This window comes from Babylonia areolata, chromosome 15 (genome assembly GCF_041734735.1).
Source record: "Babylonia areolata isolate BAREFJ2019XMU chromosome 15, ASM4173473v1, whole genome shotgun sequence".
Taxonomy (NCBI): Eukaryota; Metazoa; Mollusca; class Gastropoda; order Neogastropoda; family Buccinidae; genus Babylonia; species Babylonia areolata.
The window spans coordinates 26,967,970-26,979,836 of NC_134890.1; the positions used below are offsets into that span (position 1 = coordinate 26,967,970).

Sequence of the window (11,867 nt, forward strand, 5' to 3'; positions counted from 1 at the left end):
TCATCATGTTCGTTTTGCCGAACACTTTCCATGTTCTTTCATGTATACAGTCTCCTCGTGTGGTTTTTTGTTTTGTTTTATTTTTTTGTTTTTTTCTGCCACTTCTGAAATCTGAACAAGGATGAATATTACTTCTGTCCAGTCTTGTGCTGTTCTCTGACAATTCGCGAATTGCGGATTGAAAAAAAAAAAAGCAAAAAAAAAAAGCATCTGACATCGATATAGTTTGTTGGCAATCACGTTTAATACGCTATCAAAGAATTGTTCATTTTCCGTTAGTATGTTTCACTGCCTTGTCTGTAGAAACCCCATGAGTCGAAACACGTTGCCTCTTCGTCTTGTTTGCTGTTGTGATCTGTTTGTTTTTTGTGATGGTTGTTCCTCTCTCGCCAGCAGTCAAACATTATGTTGTGATACTTTAATGCTGGCAATCTTTGTTTTTCTATTTCATCTTTTTTTTCTTCTTTTCTTTTCAAAATCTAATATCATCAAGAGTGAACAGACATGAATATTGAACAAACAAATAATAATAATAATGGTATTTATATAGCGCTGAATCTTGTGCAGAGACAAATCAAAGCGCTTTCGCACCAGTCATTCACACGCATGCATAACTCTAAAACTGGAGAAACTAAAGACAAGAAAGGGCAGGCAAGGGAGGCTATTTTGGGAAGAGGTGGGTTTTAAGGCCAGACTTGAAAGAGCTGAGTGTGGAGACTTGACGAAGCGAAAAAGGAAGTTCATTCCAATCGCAAGGTCCAGAAACAGAGAAAGAACGGCGGCCAATAGTCGAGTGTTTGAATCTGGGTATGCGTAAACAGAGTGGATCCGAGGACGATCGTAGTGAGCGAGATTGAGAGTAGAGGTGAAGGCAGCCGCAGAGATAGGAAGGGGCAGTTTTGTGAATGCATCTATAACATAGAGTGCTGATCTTGTACTTTATTCGGTGTGAGACAGGGAGCCAGTGGAGATGTTGCAAAAGAGGAGTGATGTGCTCAGATCAAACAAGTGATGTGCTCAGATCAAACAAGTTAAATACAAAAAAGGCTGAAGTGAAGAGATTGTAGGATTGTAGCTCTTAGATGTGATTCTGGTTCTTTTTCTTCAGAATCATGTCTGATACTGTCGACACTTCCCGAAGCCAGAAGATAGAACGCATACTCAGCGACGCGAAGTCTCTAAGGGATGACTTGCTGAAATACGCAGACATTTTGGACAACACTGCCCGCGCAGCCACAATTGTGAAGGTTGGCACTTCTGTTGCCTCCATGGCTGGACCAGCAGGTACGTTATATATATATATATATATATATATATATATATATATATATATATATATATATATATATATACAATACACACGTATTTATATGTATGTATATATGAATGCACACGTACGCAATATTGGCCTACTTTAATAAAATGATTTGGGATATTTTAATTTATCTTTTTATTTTATTTTATTTTTTTATTCATTTTATTTGTTTGTTGTTTTCTTCTTATGTTGGACATGTGCTGCTGCCAAAAAGAAAATCTCTGTACCAAACTATAGACAATAAAGTTTGTGTATTGTATTGTATTGTATTGTGATGTCTGAGGCGTAATCACACGATTCTCTCAATGTCAGCAATTTGCTTACTATGCATGTTATTGTTCAGCTCGCTGGGCTGATATCAGAGATTACAACTGGGCCGACAGCAAAGTGAGTGCTATAGGATCAATCGTTCTTCGTTGCAATGGGAATTTATTTACAATATATAGTTCTTTGTGAAGGACTATGACTCTCAAACTACGAGGCAAGATTGCACTCGACCATCCCCAACAACGACTTTCCTAAAGCCCTCTTGACCGAGAGAGAAGAGATGTAACTTTTCGGCAAGACACTCTACAATACCGGTAATCAAATTCCAGTCAGATAGCTGGGACTGTATTTGTCTGCACTGCTATTCTGACGATCACAGTCGGACACGACAGAATGTCATTCATTTCAATGCAAACAGTATAGTAAATCTGCATATCTCTTGTATCATTGTATGTAGATAATCTGTCATCAGCGGGTACGTGTTTTCAGCAGGTGGTGTTCATTAGTTTGTTTACAGGACGTATGCTTTCATCTGCAGCATGGGCTCTGGTATCAGTCTGTGGATTTCTTGCTTCTGTGGCTGACCCTGCTGTGAGCATTGTTGTAAAAACACAATTAGAAGACAAATGGAAGCAGCTTCTTTGTGACCTCAACGATCTCCAAAAGGATAACGGCGTTAACTTTGACACAGCAAACGAAATGAAGGCGATAGCGAAGGTTGGTTTATTTGATTCAGTCTTCTTCTTCTTCTTGTTCTGCTCCTCCTCCCCTTCCTCCTCCTCCTTCTTGTTCTTCTTCTTGTTCTTCTTCTTGTTCTTCTTCTTAATGGCAAGTATTTATATAAATGATTTATTTTGAAACTTTTGTATGATTAGAACGGCATGTCTTTATATATTTGTCGCATTTCGGATGCATGTTGAACAACAGATACATTAATTTGCCATTTGACAGTGTGCTTGTTTGTATGTGCGCATGCGTGTGATAGACAGGCAGGCAGACAGACAGACAGACACAGAGGATAGATATAACACTGTTGGTTTTTGTTGTCTGGGCACTTCGGTCCATGAAGTCTTCATTAGTTTGATTAGTTCCTTCGTAATATCCCCAACATTGAACCAGTAATAATTAGACTCTCTCTCTCTCTCTCTCTCTCTCTCTCTCTCTCTCTCTCTCTCTCTCTCTAGGAAATTGGCGAGTTCCTGACCACATACGCTGCAGAAAAGATCGTCAAGAAACTCCAAGAAAATACGAAGTTCGGTAAGGTCTCCTCAGCTATTGATCGTCTGATGTCGATAGGCTTTCCCCTGAGGGATCTTGTGGAGGGTGTCAAAGATCTGATTACCAACGAGCCATCAGAAGCTGCCATCCAGCTGCGGAAAGGTGCTGCAAGTCTCGACAAGCTGATCGTTGAAATTAATACAAAGAAGGAGAGAAGGAACCAAGCACAGCCTGCACGGCCCTGACTTTGATCACTTTAGTGAGCCTTGACTCTGTGTCCATCAGTCTCTTGACTCTGTGTCCATCAGTCTCCTGACTCTTGTGTCCGTCAGTCTCTTCAGTCTCTTGACTCTGTGTCCATCAGTCTCTTGACTCTGTGTCCATCAGTCTCTTCAGTCTCTTGACTCTGTGTCCATCAGTCTCTTGACTCTGTGTCCATCAGTCTCTTGACTGTGTCCATCAGTCTCTTGACTCTGTGTCCATCAGTCTCTTGACTCTGTGTCCATCAGTCTCTTGACTCTGTGTCCATCAGTCTCTTCAGTCTCTTGACTCTGTGTCCATCAGTCTCTTCAGTCTCTTGACTCTGTGTCCATCAGTCTCTTGACTCTGTGTCCATCAGTCTCTTGACTCTGTGTCCATCAGCTGTCTCTATGTCCATTGCTGTGTTGTGTTGCATTGCGTTGCGTTGAGTTGTGTTTTGTCGTGTTGTAATGCGTTGCGTTGTGTCAGGTTACGTTGTGTTGCTTTGCATTGCACTGTATTTTGTTGTGTTGCATTGTGCTACGTTTGTGCTGTGTCGCGTTGCGTTGCGTTTTGTTGTGTCGCGTTACGTTGTGTTGCGTTGTGCTGTGTCGCGTTGCGTTGCGTTTTGTTGTGTCGCGTTACGTTACGTTGCGTTGCGTTGCGTTGCGTTGTGTTGCGTTGTGTTGTGTTGTGTTGCGTTGTGTTACGTTGTGTAGCGTTATAATAATAATAATAATAATAATAATGTACATTTATATAACGCTCTTTCTCTCGAAGAGCTCAGGGCGCTTTACATGAAAGAAAAAATATTACACGTTAAATAAAACATTCATGACCACTCTTTCTCAACCCCCCCCCCCCTCAAACCCCCACCTCACCCACCCACCCACACACACTCTCCTCCTCCCACTCTACATACATCCAAAGTGAGCTGACATGGGTGGTGTTGGAGAACAAGGAAGCTGAGAGTGCTCATAGATAGGTTTTAAAAAGATGAGTTTTTAGTCATGAGTGAAAAGTAGAAATAGAATCAGATGCACGGATATGATGAGGAAGGTTGTTCCAGATGTGAGGAGCAGCAAAGAAGAAAGAACGTTCACCATAGGTTCTTGAATTGACACGAGGAAGTTTCAAAAGTTAACAGTCAGAGGAAGAGCGAGATATTTCTTGCGGAAGTGTAAACACTGAAAAGGTCAGAAAGATATGTAGGTCTTGCGGAGTGGAAAGCAAAAATAGCAGAGACACGCAACTTTGTATTTAATTCTCGCTTCAATGGGGAGCCAGTGTAGACTGCGGAGGTGAGGAGAAATGTGATCAGTACGTGGGACTCTGAGAGTCAGACGGGCAGCATTGTTTTGAAGTTTTTGAATTCGCTGAAGAATATTATGTGGACAGCGTATGAGAAGAGAATTACAGTAGTCAATTCGTGACAGCACAAAAGCAGAAATAAGAGTTTTAGTAGTTTCAACAGAAAGGTACTAACGGGTAGAGTTGATGCGACGAAGTTCACAATTGACCATGCGTATCAGATTAACTACCTCAGCATGCATGCTGAGGTTTGAGTCAAGAATGACTCCAAGGTTCCTTGCTGATTTAGAAAACTGAACTGTGGCATCACCAACCACAATAGAGGCAGAAAAAGAATTAGATGTGGACATTCTTGCAGAGGAAATAATCATAGCTTCAGTTTTGTTATCATTCAGTTTTAGTTTGTTGAATGTCATCCAGGATTTAACATCAAGAATACAATCCTGCATTGACAGAATCAGACTGTGTACTTGGTTTGGTTCTGCAGACTTTTGTAGCTGAGTATCATCAGCAAAAGAGTGGTGAAGAACAGAATGGCCAGAAATGACATCAGAAAGTGTACAGAACGAACAGAACGGGGTCCAGGACAGAGCCTTGTGGCACACCATAGGAGATCAGGGTTGGATCAGACTCAGAGTTACTAACAGCGACAATCTGGAAGCGGTTGGATAGGTATGAAGAAAACCAACTCAGAACTGTTGAGTGAATCCCAAAAACATGTTCATGTCTGGAAGGAAGTATACTGTGGTGTATATCTGGGTAGGTTTGTTGTCGGTGTTGTTATTGTTGTTGTTTCTTTATTTGTTTGCTCGTTGTTTGTTAGTATGATGCATTTCAAAGACAACACGTTCTGGAGACATTTTGAACTGTCAGCTGTGGACATAATTCCCGGCATATCGGTGTGGTTTGGATTTCTTTGATTTTGTTAAGGGTTGAAAATAAGTAAAGAGTAATAGCATGTATCAATAGTTATTGTGAAAAACGTGATCGATCATAAACAGTTCTGAATGGTTTATTTACATCCGTTTTTAACATTGGAACCTAATTTTCATCAAACGTTTGGAAAGCTTTCAAATTAATCAAGGAAAGTTCGCGCAATCGAAAACGAGGTCAAAATGAACTGAAAGCGTCCCGGAAATTGGAAACTTTTAAGTCTAGATGTGGTTTGAACAACTCGTTTCTTCACTGACAACGTAAAGATCCACCCCCGCCCCCCCCTCCCCCTGGCCACCCCCCTACCCCTCCACCCCACCCCACCCATCCCACGCCCCATTTGTCCACCCCTCCTCCCCAACCACCCCGAAAAAAAAAATAATAAAGGAAAAATAGGAAGAAAAAAAAATGCCGAGGCGCTTAGAGTGTAGTACTGAAATGATCCTGGTTTGAAGAAGGAAAAACTACGTGTTTCAAAAACTGAAGTTTTTGGTTACGACTGGATTTCACCATTTTGTTCTCATACAGACCATACGCAATCACTTTGCTAGATACCATGTCATGGCTTTGGCGTCACAGTTGACAGTTTTTGTATCATTTCTGTTTCCCGGAATAAATGTTACTTCGGTGAGTGTATAATTTTGATTTTGCCTTTGTCTGTTTTTATAATCTAATTCTGTTTTATTTCATTTTGTTATTTTTCTACTTTTTTTTTTTTTTTTTTTTTTTTGCAGTTGGTGTTTTCTTTATCAACATGGAGCAGCGCTCAGCTTAATTAATTCTTGGTGTGCTTGATTTTTGACCACTTTGATTTTTTTTGTGGTAGTTTGCTTTGCTGGGTTATCATAATTATTGAGTTGCGGATTGCTTTTCATAAAAGGTGAAATTAAAATGACGTGATGTTACATACCTATTCAGTTCGTGACAAAAGAGTCATAAATTGTCGTGAAACACACACACACACACACAGACACACACACAGACACACACACACACACACACACACACACACACACACACACACACACACACACACACACATGTTGTTCATTATTCTCTTTTTGATTTTTTGATTTAAAAAGGATATTTTCATTTCATTCTTTTTAGAAAAATCGACGGATGTTGGAATCCTTTTCTTCATTTTGCGTTTTGGACATGTATATGTTTCACGAATATTTGTATCTAAACCATATAAATCTTAAATTGTTTTGTTCCTTTATATTCAACATACGTTGAAGTTCAGCTTTGATATACATGCAGTGTACGTTTATTAGCTAGGGCTTGGGTATCGCCGTTGATAGTTTTTGAATATTCAGTTTCTTTATCGCCAATGTGTGTTCACAAAATTAATATTCATTGTTTGTGCATGGTGATTTGGGTGTTATCCTTTTTGATCTTACCCTGAAGATCATTCGTTGTGAACTAGAGTGGTTAGTTGCAATGTTTGCAGTGACTGTCTTTTTTTTTTTTGTCTTTTTTTTTTTTCATGTGGTTTAGTTCTGGTGAAAGTTTTCATGCTATGTATTTACTGTTATGAATCCTCTCCAATCGCTTGCCATTTTGTTACACTACATTCTTGATTGATTTATTTGCGTCTTTGGTTGAGGAGAAGGAATTTTGTTTAATGTTCCGTCACTCATATCGGTGGTCGAAGACATGTTGTTAAAGTATTTATGAATACATTTGAGTGTTATCGGTTAGAAGGGGTGGCAGATGTGAATGAATGGAGGGTTGGGGGAAAATGGGCAAATGAGGGTGAAATGAGGGCGAAATTTGAAAATAAAATATATCTAAATACAGTTACAGGAAATTACTTAAAGAACTTCGTAAAAGAGAAGTCGTTAAACTGACAAGCGAAACAACTGATAATGAATGCAAAAAGTCAAAAACATCAATGTTCTCAGTCACTTGTGAAGACACACTTTCGTGTACAAAAGGCTTCATCAAGCTACAGTAAAAATTATATGCTTAATTGTCAGGTTACTAAAGCATATGCACTTGACATTAGAACAATACTTGGTCCGTAATTAATTTGATAATATATCTGAGAGATAAACTCAGAATTGGTCTGCGAATCGGACCAAAGTCTGAGAGAGTCAATTGACGAGGTTTTAGATTTGAATTCAAGCACCTATGAAAGTCTCTGGTTGATATTTCATTCATAACCCACCCACCCCACCCCCCACCCACCCCATAAAGAAGAGAAAAAACGAAAACGAAAAAAAAACCCAACTAATTTAGAAGAAAACAAATAACAACAACAAAGTAACTGCCGCCATGCTAAGTTTAAATGACTGTTATATGATTATATGAAAACCCTCCTTTTTCGTACTTTCTGTTATTTTGTTTATTCCTTTAGTGGCCAGCCAGTGCCAGCAAAGCGAAATGAAGGGATTATAATCTACATTCCAAAAAAAAAAAAAAAAAAAAAAAAAAGAAAAAGAAAAAAAGAAAAACCAAATGAACATTTTAAAAACAGGAGACCTCAAGCATTTTTGAAAGCTGTTTGCTGCCTAGGTTCCGTGTGCATAGCTTCCAGAATGAACTGTGTACTTCCACGACTGGACAGTGATTATTAGTCAGGATAGATATCAGAAACGTACATAGAGATGCCATTTAACCCTTTCACCGCCAGTCAATTTAGAGTGCGAAATTCCCTTGTGCTATAAACACAGAAAATATGGTGTTTAAGATTAGCTGGGAATTGCCCCTGCGATGTGTAGAAAATAGGGTCTGTCCTACCACCGAACATTAAGAGCAGTAGGTTCGTGGGTAACAGTTCCATGGTCTGGTCACCCTTCAGTGACATGAGTCCTCTACCTAGCTGCTGCATAAATGCGAGTTTGGCAGTGAAAGGGTTAAATGTATTGTACCACAGATTGTTTATTGCAGAGATGATGAATGTGCACAAATAGTTAGTTGCGAGGCGAGTGTGTCAAAATTGCCATGTATCTGAGCAATTTGAATTCCATTTCCCATGTATGTGGGCGTTTTAAATCTTATTCTCTGTGTATATATGTATTTGGAATCTCACTGTTTGGGTATACAAGCGTCTTGAATCTCATTATCTGAGTATACAAGAATTTGCAATCTCATCATATCACTTTGAATCTTTTTTGTGTTAAAAAAATCTTCTGTGTGCACGTTCATTTTATGTTGGTGTCTACAACGACCATGTGATTGAACACGTTAATTTCCATGTGGATTAATACGATGTTTTTGAATTGAATTTGAATTGAATTCAGTCTTTTTGAATCCAGCTTTCTGTATGTTTAAGCCCTTTGGAACTCACTTTCTATGTCAAAATTTAAAATCAAAATATTGTTTTGAAAATGCTGGTTTTACATGTGAACTATTTATAACTAAACACGTATATATTCTGGTGAGGGTCCGCCACCGTCCCGTCTCTATCTTTTCATTCCATTTGTATTTTTAACGGTTTTCACAGTGGAACCTTGTCACTCATAAATCTATCAGTGGGTAGTAATTGATCACAAATTACTGGATCTGTTTCAATGCAGTATGAACTTTTGTGAGTGCACAGTTTGCCTTGTTTGATCATTTTAACTCACTCAGTACGGCCAGTCCTCTCTTCTCCTCCACACAGACCCCTCGGATGTCCAGTGGGTGTCTGAATGACCCAACCTTTAGCTTCCGTCGTCAGAATTGTGGTATTCTTTGTCAATATTCACCTCTTCAGTATAAGAGCCTTCCACTTGCAATATTTTGATGATGGTAATTGGGGTGAAACGCTATTAACGTCGTCTCTTTCGCCGTTCGTATGGAAAGAGTTAAAGCTGACGGGCGCCATGGCCGAATGGTTAAAGCGTTGGACTTTCGATCTGAGGGTCCTGGGTTCGAATCACGGTGACGGCGCCTGGTGGGTAAAGGGTGGAGATTTTTTCCGATCTCTCAGGTCAACATATGTGCAGACCTGCCAGTGCCTGAACCCCCTTCGTGTGTATACGCAAGCATAAGATCAAATACGCACGTTAAAGATCCTGTAATCCATGTCAGCGTTCGGTGGGTTATGGAAACAAGAACATACCCAGCATGCACACCCCCGAAAGCGGAGTGTGGCTGCCTACATGGTGGGATAAAAACGGCCATACACGTAAAAAGCCCACTCGCGTATATACGAGTGAACGTGGGAGTTGAAGCCCACGAACGCAGAAGAAGAAGAAGAAGAAGAAGATCATTTTTAAAATTACGGCTTTGATTGGAAATGTAATTACGACAACCACACGACATGCCGTATTAGGTAATCACGATAATAGAAAATTTGTTCAGTGATGTTGATTGTAACGACCTTAAGTCATAAAGTCAACAGAAGTTTCTAACGCTTGAGCTCACTTCTCTGAAACTGCTTTGGCTGGTTAAACGTTACGAATCTGCATGAAACACAAACATACAAATTTCACAGCAACAGTAAATGTTCACAAACTCCCCAAGCTTCCCTGTTCACAACAGTAGTATTTTGTCGAGAAGTCGAACTATGTCTGCAAAAGGAAATTTAGTTTGTTGATACAGACCCAAATTTCTTGTATTGTTCTAAAGGTCAAAGTCATATTGAGGAGAGTCAATCTCTTAATACTGATACGGATCTTTTATCATATTTTTGACCTTTCAGTTTAGTTAACAAGAGCACACTGCAAAATCTTTCCGGACCAAATATTGTTATAAGATGAACTTTTCGTCAAGGTCACAAGGCTATTGTTTTGTTTTTTGTTGTTGTTGTTGTTTCAGTGTTTGCTAAATATTGTGAACATGACGTGACTGATCCCCGTGAAAGACGAATTACAGTTGCATGGATGATAGTCGTTTTATTTATTTTTACCTTTACTGTTCTACTTCATTTAAAAAAAAAGAAAAAAGAAAAAAAAAGAATCAAATGGAGAATTCCAATAATACTAGACAGTCATAAATATCTGTCAAGTGTTGGTCATTTTTACGGCCTTCATGAAGACAAAGAGACCGTAGCGAATAGTACCAATGTAATAACATGACTTGGAGAAAAAATAAAGGTTTTACCGTTTTTGGTTGTTGTTTTTTTTTGGTCATTTTCTGCAGGTCAGATAATGTTAGTTTTGATTTCATAATGTGTGATGGAAAATGTTTCTTGGTTCTTTCATTGATAGTTCAGAAAATATCTAAGCAATGTGTACTTCGCCTTGATTATTTGTTGAATCTATCTACTTAATTATATCGTCTTCTTTTTTTTTAATAATCTATTTGTGTCTTTAATTACATATCCATAACGTATTTACATAAAGGCTGTGCTTGTTATCTACAGTGCTTTATACATTAACTCTCTCCACACGAACGGCGAAAGGGACGACGTTAACAGCCTTTCACCCCAGTTACCATCATCACAATATTGCAAGCAGAAGGCTGTTATACTGAAGAGGTGAATGTTGACAGAGAATACCACAATTCTGACGACGGAAGCTAAAGGTTGGGTCATTCAGACACCCACTGGACATCCGAGGGGTCTGTGTAGAGGAGAAGAGAGGACTGGCCGTACTGAGTGAGTTAAACAAGCTTGTTTTCGTATTCTTAGGTATTTTCTATGTACTTATCCTGGGTGTTACGGTTTTGTTCTGCTTTTTTCTTAAATTCATAAATAAACCATATATCTGAAAATCTTGATTGAGTTTTCTTTTCCGTATGTTTATATACAAGTCGGCATACTGTACAGTACTACTACTAATAATAATGGTACTTATATAGCGCTGAATCTTGTGCATAGACAAATCTAAGCGCTTTCGCACCAGTCATTCTCACGCATGCATAACCCTAAAACTGGAGAAACTAAAGACAAGGAAGAGGCAGGGAAGGGAGGCTATTTTGGGAAGAGGTGGGTTTTAAGGCCAGACTTGAAAGAGCTGAGTGTGGAGACTTGACGAAGCGAAAGAGGAAGTTCATTCCAATTGCAAGGTCCAGAGACTTATAATAGGTACGCAAATATATAAGCATGCAGTCAAGGCCTGACAAAGCGCGGTTGAGTTATGCTGCTGTCAGGCATCTGCAGAGCAGATGTAGTGCAGCGTACATGAATTTGTCCGAACGCAGTGACGCCTCCTTGAGAAACTGAAACTGAAACTGATACAGTGATACACTGGACAGAGGGAAGAAGGGGGGGGATGCATAACTGTGTGTGTGTGTGTGTGTGTGTGTGTGTGTGTGTGTGATAATCAGTCGTGTCCGACTATGACCATCAGAACAGCAGAGGAGGCAACTGCTGTTCCGACTATTTGGGCTTGAATTTGATTATAGTGGAGAGTGTCTTGCCCAAGTTACATCCCAACTCTCTCGGCCAAGAGGGTTTTAGGACAGTCGGCGTTGGGATGGTTCCTAAAGGCCAACCAGCCCTCAAGGCTGTAGCACTAAGAAGAGCCAGTGCAATTTTGCCTCCTAGTTTGAGAGTCATAGTCCTTCACAAAAGACCAAACTGTAAAAGATTTCCCATTGACTGGAGAAACCATTGGTAATACAGTTCTCACTTTGCTGTTGGCCCAAATTTCCAGTATGATAACTGTACTGTATATCCAGTTGGAAACTGTACATCCACACCTGGTTTTGT

At 39.6% G+C, this 11,867-nt stretch overlaps 1 protein-coding gene across 3 annotated transcripts in view; it reads left to right on the top strand.

Moving 5' to 3' along the window:
* The window catches only part of LOC143290515 (uncharacterized), a 15,897-nt gene extending 4,978 nt beyond the window's left edge, over positions 1-10,919 (top strand). The window contains exons 2-4 of one of the 3 annotated variants that reach the window (XR_013056401.1): positions 1,109-1,284; positions 2,100-2,299; positions 2,767-3,637. Coding sequence is in view for 1 of the 3 variants with exons in the window: in XM_076600022.1 (XP_076456137.1) it covers positions 1,113-1,284; positions 2,100-2,299; positions 10,578-10,592 (387 nt within the window). In the remaining 2 variants the exon portion in view is untranslated. Of the gene's footprint in view, positions 1-1,108; positions 1,285-2,099; positions 2,300-2,766; positions 3,638-10,577 lie in introns of those variants that run through there. The other 2 variants (XR_013056402.1, XM_076600022.1) reach the window with 2 other exon arrangements.
* The last annotated feature ends 948 nt before the right edge of the window (positions 10,920-11,867 follow it).